At 35.7% G+C, this 25,188-nt stretch overlaps 1 protein-coding gene across 1 annotated transcript; it reads right to left on the reverse strand.

Annotated features, from left to right (window-relative positions):
- Positions 1-210: 210 nt before the first annotated feature.
- On the reverse strand, positions 211-9,178 carry LOC149138104 (glutamate receptor 2.7-like). The gene is made up of 7 exons (XM_089450252.1): positions 8,893-9,178; positions 7,145-8,475; positions 6,748-7,028; positions 6,618-6,649; positions 1,012-1,406; positions 625-899; positions 211-478 (listed from the first exon to the last, which is right to left on the reverse strand). The coding sequence occupies exons 1-7, from the start codon at positions 9,176-9,178 to the stop codon at positions 211-213; spliced, it is 2,868 nt and encodes a 955-aa protein (XP_089306378.1).
- Between the last annotated feature and the right edge of the window lie 16,010 nt (positions 9,179-25,188).

Consider the following 25,188-nt stretch of genomic DNA (forward strand, 5'->3'; position numbering starts at 1 on the left):
GTATTTTTTGAAGCACAAATATGATAAGAACCACTATTAAAATCTGCTCTCCCGGTCCTCGCATACTGAAAGGTCATGAGTTCAAAACTCATTAACTCCAGACACTACCTGGAAGAGCTGAGACACTACCTGGAAGAGCTGAGCCTGGTATGCTTCAGGCAAAGTCATGTGAAGATCCAAGATCCAACCTTCGATGGGAAAGATAAAAACCTAGCCGTCCTCTTCTTCTATGGGACGTCCACCGGTGGTTTCGCCCCCTCCTTCTATGTGACCACCGGTGTCTTCATAGTCGTCGTCTCCTTCTATGGGACCTCTATCGGTGGTTACGCCGCCGCCTCCTTCTATGTGACCACCAGTGTCTTCATAGCCGCCTCCTTCTATGTGACCATCGGTGTCTTCATAGCCGCCTTCTTCTTCTTCTATGTGACCAACAGTGGTTTCGCTCACTGGACTTTCCCTCGCCGGCGGAGTAGAAATACTGGTCCAAAATTGGGGACGTCAGGGAGATTTTCATCACTTTCTCGACTGGTTTCTTTAGAATTGCCGGGTTCCTCTTTCTCGACTATGTAATTCAGGAAGCTTTTCCAGCGGCTTGAGATTAAACGTTTTGTGGAGGGGAAGCGCTGTTGCTCCTGTGGAAGGCGATGGCGAACATATGTGTAAATGTGATGGCCCAAATATATGAGCAAACCCATTGCTGAAGCGGAGCCCGTAATGACGAAGAGGCCCCAGAAGCTCTTCATGCTTAGCCTATTCGAATTTTCTGTAGGCCCTCCGTTGCTGCAGTCCGTCTGGTTGTTGAAATATTTCGCCCGAAGTTGCTGATTTTCTGGGCCCTCTGCAACCTCCAGCACCGACGTTGACATGTCCGATACGAGCGGAGATCCCTTCGGAAATGCCTGTTTATAGATAAAATCAAGTCACAGTATATTTCGAACACCAAAAACGAGTGCAATTTTACTAGTCTTAATCCTAATAGCAATAAATAGAATGAATGTGATGGAAACATACGAAGCCTAAGCCCCCGGTTCTATATGTCTCGCCAACTATTGTGAAGCCGCTATGGTTTGACAGGAAAACGCAAATATAAGGGAGTTCGTCAAATATGGCAGCCACTGATCCGTTTGACAGTGCGTTTGCATATTCTTGTGGTGATGAATATCCCTGGAGCTTGTTGCGATCTATCCCCAGGTGCTCTACCAGGTATTCACCTACAAAAGATCCGGCCTGGTAACCCACGGGCTGTCCGCTGGATTTCAGAGTCTCCACGTCTTGAATGGTGGGTTGCAATTGTTGGGCTGTTAATATTGCAGTGAGGTTTGCTGTGTAGCTAGATTGCAGTATCAGAACCACGAAAAGCCAGATTATTATGACTCCTCGAGCCAAACTGCTCACAACTTTCTCTCCTGTATAATACGAACCATTTGCAATTCTTTGAATCATTAATTAATAAAACGATTACAATTTTACAGAGCTGTGATGGAGAATTATCTACGCAGATATTGAAATTATAATGAAAAGTTTAGTACATTTTGGCGTTGGTAATATTGTATTCAATCAGGATTTTTGATGTTGGAAATATTGCTGTTAGTACATTTTGGCGTTGGAAATATTGTATTCAATCAGGATTTTTGAGGTTGGAAATATTGCATATTTGAAATAGTGTTTTTGGGCTTTTGATTCCTAGTTTCTATAACTATGTTTGATGACAATTTTACTCTAATTTTGTAGTTCAAATTGGAGCATATGGTCGAAACATAGGATACAAATTATAGCATATGGTTGAAGCATAGAATATACAGTCGAAAATTTCCAATAGTATAATCACTTCATTTTAATTATAAAAATTTATCAGAAAAAGTCGATATTCTAATTCACAATTATACCATACGATTTAAACTATAGATTGGATATTTAAATATTTGTTAAAACAATACAATTTTAATGAATATGTTCATTAATGATCAAAAAGCTAACAGGGACTATGCAAACTGTTTTCATTACTGGGAGAGATTTAATCCCATGAGAAATTAAATCGGATTTAATCTAATTGTACATATTCCCTATTCAATAAAGTTGAGAATAAGAGGGATACCTGCAAAGAGTAAATATAAGAATAACAGACATGAGTTTCAATAGAAATTTTTAATCTGTCATTGGCTGTGTACAACTTCACAGGAAGGTTGCTTCAAAATATCGTCTGAAAGTGTTTTGATAAAAAGAATAAGGGCGTTTTCCCTAAGAATAGCGGAGATACCTCCAAATAGTAGAAATAAGATAGCTTCAAAGAGTACATATAAGAAAAATAGACATGAATTTCAATAGGAATTTTTAATCTGCCTGATTGTCTGTTTACAACTTCACAGAACGATCGCTTTATAAATATGGTCCGAATGTACTGTTTTGATAAAAGAATTCCCTCCCCACATGGAAGACCAGCGAAAATTAACCTTTTGCGTCCCTCTTAACCATGCTGGGGTAAGATTATAATAAATAAGAGTGGCATTCAGCGTTCAAAATTGAACCCTTCCTAGCCCTTTTTTAGGCTTCTGGGCTTTCTTAGAAGGGCTAAAAAAAAATTACACTTCGATAAAAATTTAAAATATGAAAATCACTAGTCAATTACAAAGGTTAGATTAAATTGTTATATTTCAAAAGAAGGGAAATGTTTTTAATAACTTGTCAATTCTTTTTTAAGTTTACGATAATTTCGAGTCTATATTAGTGCAGAAATCACTCTCACTAGTGATAGTTTTGTAGAAGAGAACAGTCAAAGTCCAAATGACCTCATAGAATTTAATAGTTATGTCATGATTTGGGGACATTTCCTGAGGCCCCCAACTTATGCCAACATGATGCAACTTGCAACAATAAGACATGCAACAATCATGGTACTATTACACCTAGCACAAGGCGGCAGAGCCCTCGTTCCTTCGTGATTATCCTTGAGTGCTCTTTCCCTGCATCTATTTTTTCCGTTTTCATTTGAATTGCAACCCATCATCCAGAGAAGGAAAGTTATCGTTTGATGCTAGACTATAAGGTATTTTTCATTATCCTCCTCATATCTTCATTAACATTTGGTTTTTCATTCTATGGATTCTTTAATGCAACACTCCTTGAAGTAACGTGGTCACACAATGTATCCTGGGCACCATAGAATCCACAACCTAGGAAATCAACATTGTGGCTAGATACCCTGAATGCAACTACTTGCCATCCTTCCATTCCAGGCATGGGTGGTCGAGTTGTTTTCTACATTGTTAATGGTGCAAATTTTTATTGTCATAATTATATGAATCTACCAACTATGAAAATAATATCTATCTTATATCGAGGGTATTGGACTCCACAACTATAACGCTCTCATTCAAACTCTTTCTTATTTTTCTTCGTTTCTTAAATCCATACAGATTTCTTATCCAAGTACCATTTTTCATGAAGTGTTTGTTCTCTATCATAAAGCTACAAGTTTCCTTGAATGTTACAAAACATAGTTCAACAAATCAATGAATAACCTATCAAGAAATCTATAGTCAAATCCTAGGGCATCTTGCTAAGGTTGAATTTTTTCTATCTCAATCTTGCTAAGGGATTTTTAATTTATGTATTTACTTATTCTATTTTTATTTATTTATTTAATAGTGTAAATCTTGAAAAATGTCTCATGTTGGTCGTCCTAAGAAGGATAAAATGCAACAATCAATTGTTGAATCATTTGGTCTTACACAACATTCTAATCAACCATGTAATATTCAAAATGAAATTGACGCTCATATACATGAATATGATGAATCAAATAGTGTAGAGCTTGTTGAAATATAAACCCATCAAAGAAACACAAAATAATATTCAAATCTAAATGGAATACAAGGTTTCCATGGGCTTATGTTTCAAAACATTTAATGGTAATGAAAGGATAAAATGTTCTTGACGTGTTAAATTTAAAAGTGAGACTCCATTTTAAAAAGAGGGAACTACCACTCTTCAAGTTAGTGGTATAAGTGGCCATGCAAAATCAAAAGTTCAATTTTTGTTTTACAACTTTTGGAGGGAAAAAGCCATTGAAGAAATATTCCAATCACTAAACATGTAGAACTAATGGTAAATGTTGGGGAGGAGAAAATTATATCAATGATTGAAAACATGTATTTTGTTGCTACATGATTTATCTTTAGAAATGTATAAGTCAATATGTGACTTGAATTGGTATAAATGCACTCCACGCGTGCTTCTAACAGATGGATTTTCTGCATACACAAATACTATACAAAGAAAATATTTTCTTCAAGTTGCTAAAGAGGTGTATTGGAACAATCCAAAAGAGAAGATTTTACATAGGTCATTTTACTCAATTTCAGTTGATGAAAGAACTGATCAAATTATGGAACACCAATTGATTGTTTATATTACATATTTGACGAATGGAGGAAGAGGTCAATGTTTAAATTTTTTTATATGTTTACTTCAAATAAAGGATGGAATAGCTCACTGTATGTATGATCTAGTGAGAACTCTTTTAGCATAAATGGATTTATATTTGATGAAGTTTGTTGGTTTTGGTTCAGATGGTGCATCTTCCATGAGGGGTATTCATGAAGGTTTATCTCCTAAACTTTGTATGCTCCTGATTTATTAGTTATCCATTGCATAACTCATAGGGAAGCATTAACAATTAATGATGCTTCATCTCATTTTCCAGAGTTGCAATATATTAACAAATTTGAAACTAAGTCTATTCATGGCTTGGAAAATCAACTATAGGACATGGAAAATTGAGAGAGCTAATGTATACATTTCAAATCTCTAAGTTAGTGGTCTTACAAATTCATAAAATTAGGCGTCTTTCAAGAGGAAAGGTCATGGAAAGACTTGTTAAACTCATGCATTATTTTTTAGGATTGGGAGTTAGGGGAGAAAAAAATGTATGAGTTGGCAACAATATTTCAAGTGAAAATTTGCATCCATATACTTGCAGACATGGTCATTGAATTAAATAATTTGAATCAAAATTTCGAAGAGGATCATGTTGATATTACATATATTGACACTACTTTAGATGTTTCTATTAGCATGGTGTAGATGCAGTGCATATGTCTTCTTTTTTAGTTAAAGCATAAAGAGGAACCCTTGAATTTGAAGATAGCATAGGTATGGTGCATTTACATCCATTTAGGTTCGAAAGTTTTCCAAAGATGAAAATATTCGGGCCTACTATATGATTGTATTCTTGTGGGAAAATGTTTTATTGTAAAGGTGATTAAATCTTTAGATAGGAGATTCATAGATTTACATTTATTTAATGTGGCTAAGTTTTTCACTTCTCAACATTTTAATGAAGAAGTGAATGATATAGATTGTCCAACAAAAAGATAGTTCAAATGTTTATGAGAAAAAAATTAGCCTTCGGGAATCATCTATTGTGGATATTGCTAGATGTTTGGGTGAAATGAATGAATTTATTTGTGCTAATTGTAAATCATGCCCTAAAAAGCATATGTATGGCATGAGACCCATGTGGAGATGAACATGAATGGTTTGAATACTTTCTATATTTGATGCAATTATGGAAAGCTATTCTTATTATCCCAACAACCACATCAGTGTGTGAAAGAGGCTTCTGAAAATTAAACACAATAAAAAATGATGATAGATAAAGAATTTCATTGGAGACACTAGATATGTTAATGTTTCTATCTCTAAGTGCACATCATGCTCTAAATGAGGTAGATTGGAATGCTACTTATGATGTATGGAAATAAATGAAAACTAGAAATCCATTTCCATTGGGAAAATATATTTATATTTTCAATTATGTAAGTCCAAATACTTTTTAAGATCATCGAATGAATAAAATAAATATATGTTTATGTTTTTTAATGGAATTTGATATTTTTTTTGTTTATTTACTAGTTATATTGAGATTTTATAGTATTTTATAAGGAATAGAAGAAACATGTGTTTACCTTTTTTTAATGGAATTTGAGATTTGTTTTCTTTATTTACTAGTTATATTGAGATTTTAAAGTGTTTTATTGAAGCTACTCTTTAAATTTTAAATATTTTAAAGATTTAGAATGACACTATTTCATTATGAAATTTTTAGAGGGGTTTATTTAATATATACTTTTCAGTGGAAGTGAAATTTTTTTATAACCTTTCATCCTTGAAGAATTAGATGAATATATGCCCTTCCAAATGAAATTAAGAATAGACCTTCAAATTTGATCACTGGTGACATTTATAATTTTTAATATCATTTAAATTTTTTGATACTGAAGACGAAACATATAAAGTTCCATTGCTTTTTTCATATGAAATCCCAGCTTGTTTTTTTCATATGAAATATATTTCTATGAAATCTCATGCTGTGTAGAATATAATAAATTCGAAAGAGACTGAAATTTTTGTAACATCATTTAAATGTTTCGATACCGAAAGCAATGCACAGAAAAATAAACATATTTTGCCTTCATGAAAATTAGTCCTATGAAATTTCAAATTAGTGATTCAAAGTCTATTATTCAATGCATTTTTAATGTAGAATCTACTTGCGGCAGATTTTTTATCAAAGATAAATGATATAATAAAAAATTGAAAGTAAATAACAGACTTACTCTGAGAGAAAAAGAGCGTGGAAAACGAGAACCTGCAAAACATTAGTACACGGTTTTTTATACTCGATCTAAAAACTTCTTAAATGAAAATACCCATACCCTATGAAAGAAATTGGAAAATGAAGATTACCATAGGAAGGTTGTAACCTGTTCTTTGGGCTTTCCTCTGAAAGTATCGTTGACCTTATGTTCAAGCAGCCAAACAACTAATCCTGTAAACACGAAGAATGCTCCGGTTGTACCCCACATAGCTTGTGTGAAAGGACGGAGAAATGTCCAAGCATCGCTCGGATTGGCTGCTTTTATTGGCACTATCATCACCAGCCTTGACTCAAAATAGGGCTGAGTGAAATCCACATATATGCTGCGGTTTGCAAGGACGGTAAAATCCCCCACAGCTGCATCGAACTCCTGATCAGGGCATTAAAAAGAAAAACTCCAAATTAGATTGGTTGAAAAAAAGAGGCACTTATATACCTGGAACTGGATAATGGAGAAAGAGAGGAAGAAATTTTTTAACAACTGACCTTTGATAAGGAGACTTGCTGGATTAGGTCATCATAGTAACCCGGCAATTCTGACCCGGTCTGATTGTAAGGAATGAAATAGGGCGTAACATTATATGAAAGGTTTTTGAGAACGGCTGTAAATGTTTCAATTACAAAACCGGGCTTATCCTGAGAGACTACTAGCCCGCCGGTTGCATTTTTCTCGACACGGACAAACTCTTGGAATCCGTCTTTAATTGGGACCGCAATTCTCAACGGCTTGGTAGGCGTTACCCAGCCGCGGGGTCTTTTTGTGGACACTCCTGGCCAAGTAACATTTTCAAGCTCACTCATTGTCCCTGAGGAATCAGAAGCTCCATTTGATCTCCAGCAGCCAATTGGGCGGTAGCGGACTTTGTCTTTGCCCAAGACATTGAGTATTTCATATGTGGCACCTGTAACCTCCCCTTCACTTATTTTCAATTGCCCACTTAAACCTTTGAAATTGGTGTTCCTGAGTAGGTGTAGCAATCGTTCCCCTTGTTTGAAAACTGGAAGATTCGACAGCTGTGAATTGAACGACTCATTTGGGTTAATTGGGGATGGAGAGAAATTAAATTCGGCATTACCAAAACGTTTGATAGCCTGAGCGATCATCCAAACGGCATCGTAGGCATAGTAACCGTATATGTTGAGCTTTGCTGGCTTTCCTTCCCGGGAATTCTCGGCTATGAACCGTTGTTTCCACCTGCGATCAAAATCAATAGAGTTTGGAATATAACTTCTGGTTCCTAGAACACCTCCCATGGACGCGATGGTTGATTCGTTCATGACGTCGAGAATGGCGCTCAACCCCTCTGTAATAATCCATGCATATTCACTATTGTTCATCATCCCCATGTTCCGAGCTTCTGAGAAGAAAAGAGTGCCCAATTCGAAAGTCATGTGAACAACGAAAACTCTAGTGATCTGCATGTCCTTCAGCTCGGAAAACTTCGCTCTTGTAGCACTTCTATTTTCTTTCGCTGGAATGGCCGATCTGTAAGCGATTTCGCATCCCACGTTACTGAGAGAATCAGTCAAGAAGGGCAGCATGCCGGTGCCGTAATCATTGTCAGCGTAGACGGCCACGATTTTTCTCCAGCCGTAGTATTCAACCAGCGCTGCAATTGCGTCGGCCTGAACAGCGTCGCTATGAGGCAAACGGATGAAATATGGGGACCGGCGGGTAGAGAGCAGGGGATCCGTTACAGAGAATGAAATCATTGGCACCTTTGAAGCAGTACACAGATCTATCATGAACCCGGCTTCTTGCGATGTTTGTGGTCCTATTATCGCTACCACTTCATGCTTTTTCAATAGATCCACAGCTGTAGAAAAGCAGTTTATTTTGCTATTAGAGCTATTTTACTCATTCAGATTTCTTGCATCCTACGCTTAACACTTTCTGATTTGTAGAAAATGTTGCGTAGAAAATGACCATACCAAAATATTGTGTGGAAACCTTAATCTAATAGATTCGAACCCGGGAAATCTTAATCTCTCCTCTCACATATTTTGTCCCGGTTGTATAAAATTTGGGACAAACAACTTCTTCTTTCTTAAATAATAAAATGTTTTTATGTAAATTCAAAGTACATGGATATATAAAAGCTATGAAAATAAAATCCCATAATAATTTATGCATTTTGATTTATCTATTCAATACAGTTGAATCGTGAATAGAAAATAAAAGCCATCAAAGTCAATTCTAATTTTAAACTGTGATTATTGGATTTAATAAATACCAGCAAAGGCGGCCATGACTGCGTTTTGTCCATCCGAATCTGAAAGGCGAAACTGGAGCGCTAAGCGACTGGAGTTGGGGAGCTTATTCTCCTTATTTACGTCTTCTGCAGCTAATTCAAAGGCCGTTCTTGCCACTATTACGTACCAATCCTTGTCTAGTATGACGCCTATATTAATTGCCCTCCTCCCATCTTCTGCTGCTACAGCATTCCTTGCATCCTCTCCATAGAAATTCACCAAACAAAGTAGAAGACAGACGAAGAACTTCAGAATGGAAACCGCCATGATCGTTGCCGTGTGCAGCCACAACCGGAGCCAAAGATTTCGATAAATAGATCCCTGCAACTCTATTTTGTCAACAGAAGGCGGAAAGAAACCCGCTATTTTGTCTGGATTGACTTGCGAGGATTATCAGGTATGGTGTGGCAAGATTTGAGCCGATTGTTTATTGAAGAATATATTGGTATCATCGAACCTGAACAATTCAACATTGAACAACTTAACTTTTCCTTATTATCAGCTTCCTCGCAATGCCGTACTCATTGACCCAACAAAACGCGGAGCCAGAATTCATTGTTGATGTTGACTTGAGAGATGCATTCTTATTTCGATTCATGTAGAACCAGACAATCAAATATGTGTTTCGTGGACGTTCTGGAATGAAACAAAAGCTATAAGATTCCATGGACTTTCTTTAGTTGGTTAGATGCAACTACAAGTTGAAATCGAGATAACTTTGAAAGTAGAACAAATAAATTATAATATAAAATTTTACTGTTTTGTTGGGTATTTTTGATGGAAAAAAATACCAAAAACCAAACATTCAAACACACAGAGGCAATGCTCTGTTTTACCTCCACAGGATCCTCTTGTGCACAGAGAAGGTTAAAAAAATTTCATTGAGGAACAGAGTATTTCACCACCATGAAAGATTTCTATTCATTAAAACAAAAAAAACATTTACTCTGTCTCCATATGAGAATTTACACTGCTGGGAAAAATTCCCATTAACATTTACTGCTGTAAAACCTCCATTTACATTCACTGGTGTAAAACTCTTTTTACACGCTGTTGTAAATAAAAAACAAATTACATTTACATCCAAAACAAATGCGCTCATGGATATTACAACACCTTCAGCACACAAAACATTCTCATTTCACCACCGTTCCATTACAAAAGTCAAAACAGAACTTTACCAAGTATATCATGTGCACTGCTGTGCATACATCTCTGGTTCTCTCTCGCTGCTGCGAACACACACACTATATTTTCCTCCCGTGTGCCATACACATAATAATAAAAGTCAACACTCAAACATAAACTTATTACATACGATTTTAAATTTTAATACATGCCGTATATAAAAAAATATATAAAAAACATATACTAAAACGTGCCCATACTCATATTAAAAAGGGCCACCTAAATCTACGTAGCAACATTAAATTCCATGACACTTTCACCTACGGCGGTCAACCAAAAAACACTCCACGCAACTTTGATTTAATGCTGGTCGTATGCAGGTTCAATCAATCAACGGCGGAAAACACGGGAGTAGATCCGATGGTGGAGAAAGATATCGGAAGGCAGTTTAATGCTGAGCTTTACCTCCCGATATGTCAGAGATGCTGACGTCAGGTGAGAGCCACATGTCTTCACCAAATCGTATCGGAGCCAAGAATACGGAAACAACTTTTCGCTGGAAGGTGGTGCGATATCCTCCGGGCGGTTTGTGGTTTTGTTCGGTGGTTTTGGGGAGCGCAGTACAGCTGCGTTGAAATTACAAATTTAACACTCCCCTTTAATTTCAACAGCTGGGCATTCGGTCATACCGAGACATTTCCTCAAAAATTCAAAGCTTTTCTGATCAAGTGGCTTTGTCAAGATGTCTACAATCTGTTCTTGAGTCCTGCAATGTTCTAGGACAATTTCTCCATTATTCACCAATTCTCTGATGTAGTGAAACCTTGTATCAATGTGTTTCGTTCTTTTATGAAACACTGAATTCTTTGACAATGCAATAGCTGAGCTATTGTCACAAAAAATCACTGTCGCTTTTGCCTGCTCTTGGCCTAAGCTTCTCAACATTCTTCTCATCCACACTGCTTGACATGCTGCTGCTGTAGCTGCCACATATTCAGCCTCTGCTGTAGACAATGCTACAATGGACTGTTTCTTAGAAGCCCATGAAATGGCTCCTGAACCCATATGAAACACATAACCGGAAGTGCTTTTCCGATCATCTACACTTCCAGCCCAATCACTGTCAGTGTATCCAATTAAATCTGAACTTTCTGAGACACTATATAATATGCCAAACATTTTAGTACCTTTGACATACCTCAAAATTCTTTTTGCTGCCTGCTAATGTGCCTCCTTTGGCCTCTCCATGAATCTGGAAATCAAACTAACAGCATACATTAAATCAGGCCTAGTTGCTGTTAAATACATAAGGCTGCCCACAATGCTTTTATACAAGCTAGGATCAAAATCCTTGCTGCTGTCCTCTCTGCTGAGTTTTAATCCCATTACTGTGGGAGTGATCGCTGCCTTGCACTCTTGCATGTTAAATCTGCCCAGAACTTGATTTACATATCTTGCTTGAGATATAAAAATTCCTTTTTCATTTTGATCTACTTCTATGCCTAAGAAGTATCTCAACAAACCCATGTCAGTCATTTCAAATTCATCCTTCATGACTGATTTAAAATTCTCAATAAGATAAATATCATTTCCAGTGAAAATAACATCATCTACATACAAGACAGCAATTAAAATTTTACCATCCTTTTCCTTGATGTAGACTGTGGGTTCTCCTTCACATTTGTCAAATTCATTATCTAATAGATATGAATCTATCCTGCTGTACCATGCTCTTGGCGCTTGCTTCAGCCCATAAAGAGCTTTCTTCAATTTGCACACTTTGTGCTCTTCACCTTTCTTCTCATATCCGAGAGGTTGTTCCACATAGACCTCTTCCATTAACACTCCATTTAGGAATGCTGATTTCACATCCATTTGGTAGACTTTCCATTTGTTTTGTGCTGCTATAGACAGCACTGCTCTCACGGTTTCCATTCTTGCAACCGGGGCGAAAGTCTCCTCATAATCTCTTCCATACTACTGCTTGTAGCCTTTGACAACCAGCCTTGCTTTATGCCTTTCAATCTTGCCTTCAGCATTGCTCTTGGTCTTGTAGACCCATTTCACACCAATGACTTATTTGCCTTTCGGTAGCTCAACCAAATCCCATGTTTTGTTTCTCTCTATGGCATTCATCTCCTCATCCATAGCTTCTATCCATTTCCTATCTTTAATTGCATCCTCGAAATGAATAGGATCATCAACATGACAATACAAGGCAAATAAGGAATTCATTCCTTCATCATAAATATCACTTAGATTTCTAAATTTCTTACCTCTTTCACTTGGTGTGCAAGTGCTTGAAGATGCACTTGAATTTCCTCCTTGTGGTGTGCTTGGAGAAGCACTTTCATTTATCCTCAATGGTGTACCTTGCTGTTCTTGTGTTGGCGCTGCTGTTTGGGGATGCATTTCAGCCACCTCCTCTTCATCTTCATCATGAGACAAACAGTTCTTGACATTGATTGTTTTCTCTATGCTTCCATCCCAAGCTTCCTCTTCAATGAATTGAACATCTCTGCTGACAAAAAACTTCTTGGTAGATGGGATATACAACCTGTAGGCTTTGGATTCATCACTGTATCCAACAAGGATACATTTCTCCCCTTTGCTGTCCAACTTCCTCCTTAGCTGATCTGGAATGTGTGCATAGGGCACACATCCAAAAACTCTCATGTGGGTGACTCCTTGCTTTCTCCCACTCCATGCCTCTTCTGGCACTTTGTTCAAGACTGCTTTTGTAGGACACCTGTTCAATATATAAACTGCACAATGTACAGCTTCAGCCCAATACTCATTTGGCAAATGCTTTGCCTTCAACATGCTCCTCGCCATATCCATGATGGTCCTATTCTTCCTTTCAGCAACTCCATTTTGTTGTGGGGTGTACCTTGCTGTAAACTGTTTATGTATACCATTTTCTCTACAAAACTTTAGGAATTCATTTGAGATATACTCACCTCCTCTATCAGTTCTCAATACTTTTATGTGCAGCCCGCTTTGGTTCTCCACAAGTGCTTTGAAATTTTGGAATTTCTCAAAGACTTCACTTTTGTTCTTGAGGAAATATATCCAAGTCTTTCTTGTAAAATCATCAATGAATGTCAAGAAATATAGGCTGTCAGCTAATGATGGAGCTTGCATTGGTCCACACAAATCTGAGTGGATAATCTCTAAGGGTGTCTTTGCCCTTATGCTCTTCCCTGATGGAAAACTTTCTCTGTGTTGTTTTCCCAAAATGCAGCCTTCACATAGGCTGTCCGGTTTCTCTATCAATGGTAATCCCTTTACCATTCCTTTTCTGCTCAATAAGTTTAGGCCTCCAAAATTTAGATGCCCGAATCTCAAGTGCCATAACCAGTTCTCATCCTTTGGCACGCTTTGGAAGGCCTCTTGGGTGACTGCTGCAATTTCTCCTTTGTTTTTCAAATCTGCCCTTATTCGGAGAGGGAACATCCTGTTCCTTGTCATTTTTACTTCAGCAATGCATCGTTTGCTGGGTGTTATATCCATGATGGTGCACACATCATTTTTAAAGAAAACATTGTACCCCTTATGGACAAGCTGTCCAATACTCAAGAGGTTACATCTCATTCCGGGGACATAGTAGACATCTGCTATGGTTTTCTTTTCTCCTTGCTTTGTAAATATTTTTACCTCCCCTTTTCCCATAACAGAGACTTTGCTATCAGTTCCTAATGTGACTTCTGATTTCACATTTTTATCTAGGGCAGAAAAGAAGGCTATGTTTCCGGTCATATGGTTGCTGCAACCTGAGTCTAAAAACCATATGTCCTCGCTAAGTGTTTCAGCCATGTTACAAGCTAACAGGACATTTTCTTGACTGCTGTTTTCTCTTGTAACATTTGCATTTTGTCTGCTATTCTTATCATGCTGTTTCTTTCTACAATCACTAGCATAATGTCCATACTTTTTGCAATAATAGCATTGAACATTAGATTTATCATACCTTTGTCCTTGAGCATGATACTGTTCTCTTTGTTGGCTGCTGCCTTGACCTTGGTTCTGATTTGGATTGCTGCCTCTTCCTTGTGCATTTGATGGGCTGTTCCTTCCACCTCTGTTCTGGCTTCTGCCTCTTCCTCTCTTGTTTCCTCTTCCTTGACCTCTTCCTCTTCCAAAGGACATCTGGGTCTTGAAGGCTTGCTCAAGAGATGAGTTTGCATTCCTACTCAACCTCTGCTCATGTGTTATCAGTGATGCATGTAGCTCATCAACTGAATAGTTTGAGAGATCCTTTGTCTCTTCAATGGTGGTGACTATGGCATCAAACCTTGAGGGTAAGACCCTCAATATTTTCTCCACAATCCTTCTGTCTTCAATGGTTTCTCCATGAGTTCTCATTTGTGTGATTACACCAATCACATGAGTGAAGAATGAGTCAATGTTATCTGACTCCTTCATGCACAGATTCTCAAAATCGTTTCTCAGCAATTGTAGTTTTGCTGTCTTCACTCTCTCCATGCCTTGATAGGCTGTCTTAAGGGTTTCCCATGCTTCATTTGCTGTCTTAGCTGCTGCTAACCTTGGAAATATACTCTGGTCTACTACTAGATACAACAACACACGGGCTTTTGAATCCTTCTTCCTATTGCTCTTCAGCAGATCCTTCTCTCCCTGAGTTAATGCATTGAACTCAGTTTCATCTGCTGGTTCTTCAAAACCATCTTCAACTACTTCCCATAAGTCTTGGGAAGCAAGCAAGGCTTTCATAGTTATTGACCAGTAGTCATAGTTCTTCCCATTAAACTGTGGGAGCTGGGTATTAAACATACCCATACCATTGCTTGTGCTAGCCATTCCTTGAGTGTGTATTTTTAAAAACTGACTGTCTCTTTAGTAACAAACAAGAAAGCTTTGAAGAATACCTAAATCCTTCGCTGTCTGAGTCTTCTAACTGCCTGAGAAGTTTTGCTGCAGCAACAACCTTCTCCCTTCAGCTTCTTTAACTTTTTTAAAGAGCCTGGTCCTGCTTTGATACCACTGTTGGGTATTTTTGATGGGAAAAATACCAAAAACCAAACATTCAAACACACAGAGGCAATGCTCTGTTTTACCTCCACAGGATCCTCTTGTGCACAGAGAAGCTTAAAAAAATTTCACTGAGGAACAGAGTATTTCACCACCATGAAAGATTTCTATTCATTAAAACAAAAAAAACATTTACTCTGTCTCCATATGAGAATTTACACTGCTGGAAAAAATTCCCATTAACATTTACTGCTGTAAAACCTCCATTTACATTCACTGGTGTAAAACTCTTTTTACACGCTGCTGTAAATCAAAAACAAATTACATTTACATCCAAAACAAATGCGCTCATGGATATTACAACACCTTCAGCACACAAAACATTCTCATTTCACCACCGTTCCATTACAAAAGTCAAAACAGAACTTTACCAAGTATATCATGTGCACTGCTGTGCATACATCTCTGGTTCTCTCTCGCTGCTGCGAACACACACACTATATTTTCCTCCCGTGTGCCATACACATAATAATAAAAGTCAACACTCAAACATAAACTTATTACATACGATTTTAAATTTTAATACATGCCGTATATAAAAAAATATATAAAAAACATATACTAAAACGTGCCCATACTCATATTAAAAAGGGCCACCTAAATCTACGTAGCAACATTAAATTCCATGACACTTTCACCTACGGCGGTCAACCAAAAAACACTCCACGCAACTTTGATTTAATGCTGGTCGTATGCAGGTTCAATCGATCAACGGCGGAAAACACGGGAGTAGATTCGACGGTGGAGAAAGATATCGGAAGGCAGTTTAATGCTGAGCTTTACCTCCCGATATGTCAGAGATGCTGACGTCAGGTGAGAGCCACATGTCTTCACCAAATCGTATCGGAGCCAAGAATACGGAAACAGCTTTTCGCTGGAAGGTGGTGCGATATCCTCTGGGCGGTTTGTGGTTTTGTTCGGTGGTTTTGGGGAGCGCAGTACAACTGCGTTGAAATTACAAATTTAACATGTTTTATATAATTCTATAAAAAAAAATTTATAGAATTTCTGGAATTCGATATAATTCTATAAAATAAATTATTTTTTTTTAAGAACATACTCAAGTTTTTATTTGTAGATTAATGTTTTATAACACTTTTAAAATTTAAATTAATTATTAATAATTATGATAGGGATTTAACTTTTATGCATTAGTTTAGAATATTCATTATAGTTTACATAACTTAAATTAAAAATTGAGATTTATTTATAAAATCATTATACTGGTTTTCTTTTTTAGTTTTTCCATTCATCATAGTGTATATAAATTAAATAAAAAACATTGTTACATATTTTTTATATACCTTTAATTTATATATTAATGTATTTAATAATAATAATAGGAGTTATACGGTTTTTAAGTAATATGAAATATATTATTTATTTAATAATAATAATAAAATAAACATAGTTTAGTTAGTTATATAGTTTTTAGTAATATGAAACATATTATAAAGTAGATGTTTTGAAAATTTTTTATAAATTAATCTTTATCCACATTTATTAATTATTATTGAGATTTTAATTTTAATTTTTTCCTATTATTATTATTTTTATTTTTTCATATATATATATTATTTTTAAATATATTTATTAAATTTTATTTTTTTGTTTTTAATATGATTTTTAAGTTGGAATATCGAAGATGAAAATCACTTCTTCTTAGAGTGCCCAACCTATAACCACATTAGATCTCAATGGCATAATCTTTGTTGCAACACTGACTTTCCTAGCCTTTTAGAGTGTCAAAATTATAGTGAGCTCAGGAGGCTTCTCTCCACTAAATAATTCGTTTTTTTAGGTCCCATAGACCAAAGTTTGGTCTTAGTGGACGTTAACCACCACCACCACCAACACCCTCTGTTTCAATATGATTTTTAAGTTGGAATATTATTTCCCGGATTAAGTTTTCTATAAATTTTGTTGCTTTTTTAAATATCTTTGTTTTAATCTAATCTTAATCTATTAAATCAAGGTTTCCATACAAAATTTTAGAAAATAAAATAATAACATTTGAGACTGAAATCTAAGGAATGAAAAATAAGATACAAGAATTTTTGTATTCAAATTCTTGCATTTTATCTTTAGTTCTTTGGATTTCGGTTTCAAGTGTTTTTATTTTATTTTCTAAAGATTTATAACTTTGTTAAATATTGTAGATAATTCGAGCTTATGCTTTACAAAAATTGTGTGTAATTCTTGTTTCAATTGTCTTTTTTTTTTTTTTTTTCTCTCTACAAATTCAACGTAATTGTATAATTTTTGTTTAAGTTGTGATTCTTTCTCTTTTCTTCCTTCAAAAATTCAATGTAGTCGGAAAAATTCTATGAAGCAATTTTACTAAGCCTCCATTTTCTACTAAGCCTCCATTTTCTAGAGAGAGATTTAGAAATACTAGGAACATTACTCATAATTTAAAAGAAATCAACCAAAAAACGATAAAAAGAAAAGAAAGAAATATGAGAAACATTACTCCTAATTTAAATAAAAAAACAAAAACAAAAAAACAAACAACGATAAAAAGAAAAGAAAGAATGCGCTTGGAAGAACACGGCAGGAGATTAGTACGAAGACCGCATAGTGATAGCTCGGATTATATTCCGAAGGCCGTAGGTGATAGCACGACCGTCTTAATACACGAAGACTGTAGAGCAATCGCAGGTGATAGCATGAAGGAAAGCTCTATAGACTAGAGATTAGGGTAGGTTCACCGTAGAAACCCAACGCACAAATTTATGAACCACGTCAAACCCACAAAGCACGAGGGTGTATCACAGAAAACCCACTCGAGAGATCTACGAACCACCACCAGAGATCGAAAATATATAGATTTTGAATTATAAGAAAAATATCACCCAATTATATTAATTATATAAAATATTAGGAAAACACCTTTAATTAAAAAATAAATATGAATAAAAGTATATTAAGAAAACAAACATAAAAAAACAATAATAGGTCTTGGGTTCGAATCTATTAGATTAAGATTTCCACGCAATATTTTGCTATGGATTAAGATTATGTTTTTAAAGATTAATATTAAGAATTTTAATCTCACAATTTTTTAGAAATAAAATAATACCATTTGAGATTGAAATCCAAAGAATGAAAGATAAGATGTAAGAATTTAAATACAAAAATTAACTAATGGTGGAATAAAACTACTCCATGAGAGATATCAAAAGAAAATTTGAATAATAACTCAGCCCAAAGTAGCACGACAAACAAGAAATGACTAAGCTAATTGAAGTGGACCATGAGCATTACAAGAGAAAAATGGTGCAGACACTTTAGAAGTAGTAAAAGAACAACTAAAATCTAAGTCACAAATTCAAACAACCTATCTAACAGAAGCACAAAGGGTGGGAAAAATACTTAAACATAAGCATTGGCTAACATGTATCAAGGTAAATTGTAATGAACATAAAGTAGATATACTCAATAAATAACCAAGCTTGAAAAGATCAAGAATCTTTATAAATGAAGATCTCATCCTAAAAGATCAAGTTGAACTAAGAAAATAAGTCCAAAAGGTAAAGGACACAAGAAGGGAAGAGAAATGGGCAATCATTAGAAATACAAAAGCTATTATTAGGGAGAGAATTTAAAACAACAGTAATAAATAGGAATTAAGAACACTCTGGATCCTCTTCTGGAAGTGTTGTGGCTTCCCATGGCATAAAGGACCTAAGTTAAGCTAGATCCTGAGTGATATCGATCTTATTTTCTTAGTTGAAACCTAGGAGCATGATGAATCTAGGGTCCCCTGCATGGATGGATTCATTCTCTCGTCAACCTGGAACAAGAAATCTTCTCGTAGAGGTTTTGGTTGTATAGTGTGTTATAGAAAAGATAATATTTCTCCTCATGTTCGACTTCATAAGATAGACTCCCTCAATCAGTGCATGTGGATCGAATTTTTTTATTCTAGCACCAATAAGATCTTTCTTGCAATATGTTATTGCGCCCCTATCAACTCTACCTCCTATAAGAAAAACAATCTGGATAAGAATTTTTCCTTCAACAATTTAGAACAAGATATCCATAATATTTGAAGCGAATGTGATATATTTTTCTTGGGGACTTCAACGCTAGAACTGCTAGTAACCAGGCTATTCTCCTAAGAAATAACTCTAACCCTAGCCCCTATGGCTTGATGAAGATTGTGACCTAGCTAATAGATTCAACGAATACTCTGAAGACACCACTAAGAACATATTTGGTACCGAGCTTATCGAACTTTGTAGTTTGCAAGACCTGATTATTTGTAATGGGATTAGTAAATGGCCTACCTCTAGCTAGATGACTTGCATTCATCGGTTGGGAAGTAGTGTTGTTGATTATGTGATATCTGACACCTATATCCTCAACTGTATAGTAAATCTTAACATCCTAAATGACCACAAGCACGATTATGACCATAGACTCTTATGTCTCACCCTCAAGCTTGACATACACACCAACCAGGTGCAAAAGAATGGTGAAATTCAAAAGCACATTCATTTTAACAAGAATGAAAATTACCTCTTCTTACAAGATTTAAAGAGGAACCTTGGTTACCTAACATATAACGATAACATTGATCTCACCTACCATGATCTTACTACAACCCTTTCCACCACCATTAATAAATTCTCTATCGAGGTATCATATAAAAACAACAATAGAACTTCCAACCTCTGGTATGATAATCCCTTCCTTCAGGGGAATCTTGTGCTGAATGATGTTCACATCATATGTCTTGAGATCTTCATAGGACCAAGCAAAAACATCAGTGTACTTCTTAAAAAGCTCAATATACCTTTCTTTATAATTAATTGGAACTCCCTTAAACAATCTCACTAACTTGGGCTCCTTTTGGGTTCTAATGTTGTAATCTTGGATCTGTTCATCCTGTGAAACTTTCTCTGAACTAACAACTACATCATTAGAATTAAAAAGTCTTTCAAGAGCGACAAGTCCTCTTGGCAGAATATTATTTTTCAATTGAATAATTTTCTGATTAACTATAGAATTTTTAAAATCACTTACTTCTGCACCTTCCGTTACTTCATCCCCATCTTGATCAATTTCGGTGCCTTGAAAGTCTTCAATCATTGTCAAGAATTCCTTAATCTGGTGATAATCGTTAAAAACCTGCCAATGTTTTATGTTATATGGAGCAAATGGCTTGTGGTTCATTTCGACCTCATATCTCAGTCTTGGAATTATAGGAGGCCTAAAGGTATTGGCTGCCACAGCCAAGGAGTCTGCTAACCTGTTCCCATCTCTTGGAATGAATTGTATGTTGAAAGCCTCAAAGAAATTCTCAACTAAATCCCAAACTTCATTTCTATATGCCCTAAGCCTAGGGTGTTTTGTTTGACAGTGATTTTTAATTTGCTTTATAATCAATTTTGAATCTCCAAAAACAGAAATAGACTGAACCCCCATTTGTTTTGTTGTTTGAAGAGCAATGATTAAGGACTCATATTCTGCCACATTGTTAGTTGCTTCAAACTCTAATTTAAAAGAAAATGGGATCATGTTACCTCTAGGTGTAATTAATAGAAAACCAGCACCTGTTCCTCCCTTAGAGTAGGCCCCATCAAAGAAGCACTTCCATACTCCTTCTGTTTGCAGCTATGTATTTACACAAGTTGAAGTGAGTTGCCTCTGATTATCTTCAGCCAATTCTGCATTATCATGCAGCATGAAACAAGAAAAGTCATATTTTTCTTGGTTGTACACAGGTGAATTACTTGCTCCATTCTTTGTGATTGTTTTAACAAACCTTGTTTCTCTGTACAACCTTCTCTCTTCTCCACCAAAAACTGGTATGATAGCATAAGTAAAATCCAACTTCAGGACTCCCCCCAATTTAGCCCCCCATGACCTAGATAGCAACATTCCAAACCTAGCAGGGATATCTGCTACTACTACATCCATTACTAAGCTTCTAGCTGGGATCTGGGCTAATGACACCACCATATCCTTAATGACACCGAGACACTTGACTTTATTTGAATCAAAAGAATACAGGTCTCTGTAAGGCTTAGTAACTTGTAAATTCAACTGTTTCATTACTAATAGTGGCATAATGTTGTGTGAAGCTCCAGAATCAAGCATACAATTATGCAAGATGAAGTCATGAATCAATTAAGAAATGTAGAAAGGAGGTGTTGAAGAATCTACCTCCTCCACATGTGGGCCAAAATTTTATCTTCTTGTAGATTCACAGTGTCATTTATATTGACATTCTAGGACAAGTTAATAAACTCAGTAATATCCCTTTTATAAACTAGTGCCTTAACCAACTCTGTGAGAGGTACCTGATTTTTTTTTCTTTCCAATTCTTTAGTGAGACTAAATGCATGGACCTATTTGGTATTTTTTTTTTTTTTGTCCTGTTTCTTTTTCACTCTTCCTCATAACTGGAATCTCTTCTAAAATGGAAACGATTTTTTTCTAAAGGAATTTTATCAGTTTTATCTTGGGAAGGCTCACCTTGATGCATTTGAGTTTTTCTATTTGTACACTGCTATTGCTTTCCTTTATTTAACTGTTTTGCAGGCTGTGCTTCCTGTGGAGTCTCCTTTTGTAAGGGAGCAGGAACTCACTGCTCACTTTCATTTTCTTGAACTCTAGATCTTTTTCTTGATCTCAAGTCATATTTCTTATGCAATTCTGCCTACATAAAATCAATAAATTGCTTCCAGTATTCATCATAAGGGGCATCTGTTTTAGTATATTCTTCTCCTTCAACACCTAGTTCATCTTCATCTCCTACATACAATGTGGAAATATGATCATCATGATCTTTAGAATTCTCTACTGATATTTCACTAGGATCTGCCTCTAACTAAAGTGGTGCTTGAACCTGATCTTGGTCTTTTCTTTCCTTTTACAAAATCTGCAAAGGTTGTCTTCTATGTTAGGGATTAAAGTTTCTATTTTTCTGTACTTTCTTTTGGGAATTTTTACTCTCCAATTCCAATTTAATCAATTTCCTAGACAAATTTTTAATCACCTTGTTCATATCCTCTAATGTTTGACTTTGAGAGGATTCCTCTTTGGCCTTTCCCTTATCTTGGGTAGGTTGTTCCTCTGGTTCTTTTCCTGTAGCCACCAGGTTTGCTTCTATTTCTAGAGCATCAATTTGAATCTGATCAAGGGTTGTGGATCTTCTCTCCCTTAATGTAAACCCAAAATCTGATTCAAATTCCCCTACAAAAGTTATTTTTGCACCAGTAGGAGGGGGCTTGACCTCCACTGGAAGACTGTTGTAAAGTTTATTAAACCTTCTCATAAAATCAACAACGCTTTCATCAGATTTTCTTTTAATAAAATTGAACTCTGTAAGTGAATACCCGTGATCTCGCTTCTCTCCCCATCTCTAGGTGAACTGGTGCTCCATCTCTCCCCATGTAGGAATAGAGTTATTAGAAAGCCCTTTAAACCACTTTCTTGCCTCACCATCTAAGGATTGCACAAAAAGTCTTAAAACAACATCCAGGTGTTCAACATTGAGATTTTCTGCAAAATTACAAAACACTGTTATATGCTTCTTTGTTGTTTGTTCATCTTCCCCTGAGAAATGAGGAAGAATTTTTAGGTATTCTTGAGGCATTGGATTCAATTGTTGTGGCAACTGAATAGGTGCATACCTATTCAACAAGAATGCAGGTGCTGCCATGTTTGCACCTGAACTTACTGAACCTTGAGTACTAATAGATGTAGAACCTGTCTGAGGGGTAAATGGAGTATGAAAAGGGGGTAATGTAGATATAGGTTCAGGTTGAACAACTATAGCAGATATATTTTTAAATACTGAAAAAAGAAACAGACTCTAAAGACTATTCTTGGCAGTTGGGTTCTTGAAATAAAGTGGATGTAAAAGGTAATTCTTGATCAAGAAAAGGTGAATGTTTGGATGAAAGATGTGCAGAACTGCTGCCAGGTGTAGACAATGTAGGATTTGGTGTAAATGGAGTTTTTGGCCTTCCAACCCTCTTGGAAACAAATCTCTCAGGATCCGAAAGGGCTTGAGTTTTTTGCTGTGAGGTATCTGACCTTGTATGAGGCCTTTTTGAAGCCAAAGTTGATATTCTTATTTAGTACAACCAAATATTTTCTCCTCACTACACAACCAGAGGAAAATATTAAAAACCCAGGGAAAATCATTCTTGCCTTCGATCCCTTACAACGACACCAATTAATGTTGTCCCTTAAGAAACCAATTTCTAGGCTATGGAGAAATTGTGCTTAAGACATTAAATTTTATTATGCATGTCACTTATTTGTATAATGTATCTTCTTTTGAAGGATCTGAAGGACCTTACCTTAAACCCTTAATATTTAGCTAATATGAAAATTTCAAGATGCCATATGATGCTGAATATAAATGTTGTGTCAAGAATATTTTGAGAAATTAAAGACAATATGTTGTGTTTGACAGAAACTATCATCTGTAACTTAGAAGAAACATAGAGAAAGGAGTTTTAAATATGGGAGCGCTCTTTTAAGGAATTTTAACTTTATTCACATAAGCAAACAAAGACCTGTAGCTTCATTACCATATTTAAAGAGAGGAAGAGACATAATGACACATAATAGAGAAATTACAAAATCATACCCAACACTATATGGAAAACTCCTGATTCTTTCATTAATCATCAGTCTATTAAGTAAAAAATAGTATAGTCTTCAAGTTCTTCAAAATTCAGACCTTTCTTCCATAATTTTCCCTCTTTTTATACATCATGAGACAGTTGGTAACTACCAAAACTGTCAAACTACTTAACTACTTTCTAACTATCTAAAGTAAAAGTCATTACAGAACATTACATTAGAGGGTAAAAGGCACTTCATTTTTCTCAGGATAATTTTAGATGTGATAGCATATATCTTGGTTTCTTATGTAAATCGTTTGTGTGTGGACTAATAGCTAAACCCGTCGTTGTTAAATTAGGCAGTGGCGTTTATATGAGTGGCACAACCCTGAAGGGTAATGGAAAGTCAGTAAACCTAGAGTTGCGATATGTAATTTAATATATATCAATGCATGTAGTAGAATATGAGCGTATGCATTAGATGTCATTTGAGGATTATCAAGACATACATTAATACATTACATATATATTTATATAAAAACCAGTCTAGAAATACCAAGAGAATTCGGGAATATTAGAAATAAGTGAAATCTTGAAATTCTGGAATTAAAACCAACAGACATATATTAGTAAATTTCTAAGCCTGCTATTACAATATCAATATCACTACTTATGCTTTACCAATTTCTTAAGAAAGAGACAATATTGGAAATTGGAGCGTATCTTGCATTCATGAAGTTTTTAAATAAAACCATTTAGTGACTGAAATAGAAGTATCAACAAAGGAAATATTCCTTTCGATTTGGTAGCAACACAAAAATATTAATTCATGATCACAGTATCCTTGTAAGAGCTCATCCACTTGTGAAAATAAGCACATAAACATTAAACTGTGCATGAAGGGTTTGTGAAAACATAAATCATAAGAACAAAAATGGAAACCGACTACATATAGAGAAAATGAGAATTAAATTAGTATACAAAGGTCTATCTGTGTGTCCGTGAGCTACTAATATGAATCCAAGCATCATATATTATAAACAACTCAACCAGTCATGTCAAATCATAAGCATTCATTAAATTGACAGCGTTGAGTACAACTATTATAACATTACACAATAGTCCTGGAATTTACAAGGGAAGAAAATATCCCAGCAATCGTTAACCAAAATATTTACACCTTACATAACATTATACGAAATTGTTACTTATACCGAGTAGCATATTAGTGCAAACAACATCTTTAGGAAAAATTATTACATGATTTGTAACTGGAGAATAGTGACAACATAAAATTAAAGAGAAGTTGTAATCACAACCCGTTGTACGTTAATAGTGCTGAACCTAGTGTTGGGAATACGCCCGGGAGGAACAATGTAGAAGTAATGTTATCAATAGAGAAGCCAGAAGGGAAAGTGAGCCAAGTCAATAAGCCACCTATGATGCCATGGAAAAACAAATAGGCATAATCGAATGAGGGTGTGTGCATAAGGAAACAGAGGCCTT

The sequence above is a fragment of the Pinus tabuliformis genome, chromosome X, assembly GCF_031772625.1.
Source record: "Pinus tabuliformis cultivar Carrire ecotype Pingquan chromosome X, CPIR1, whole genome shotgun sequence".
Lineage (NCBI taxonomy): Eukaryota > Viridiplantae > Streptophyta > Pinopsida > Pinales > Pinaceae > Pinus > Pinus tabuliformis.

Bases quoted from the DNA above. Each gene is read 5' to 3' on its own strand.
- LOC149138104 (XM_089450252.1), bottom strand. From the start codon at position 9,178: ATGGCGGTTTCCATTCTGAAGTTCTTCGTCTGTCTTCTACTTTGTTTG. The intron at 8,476-8,892 runs GTATTTATTAAA...GCTTTTCTACAG, and splicing joins AGTCATGGCCGCCTTTGCTG to CTGTGGATCTATTGAAAAAG. The intron at 900-1,011 runs GTATGTTTCCAT...ATCTATAAACAG, and splicing joins GAACCGGGGGCTTAGGCTTC to GCATTTCCGAAGGGATCTCC.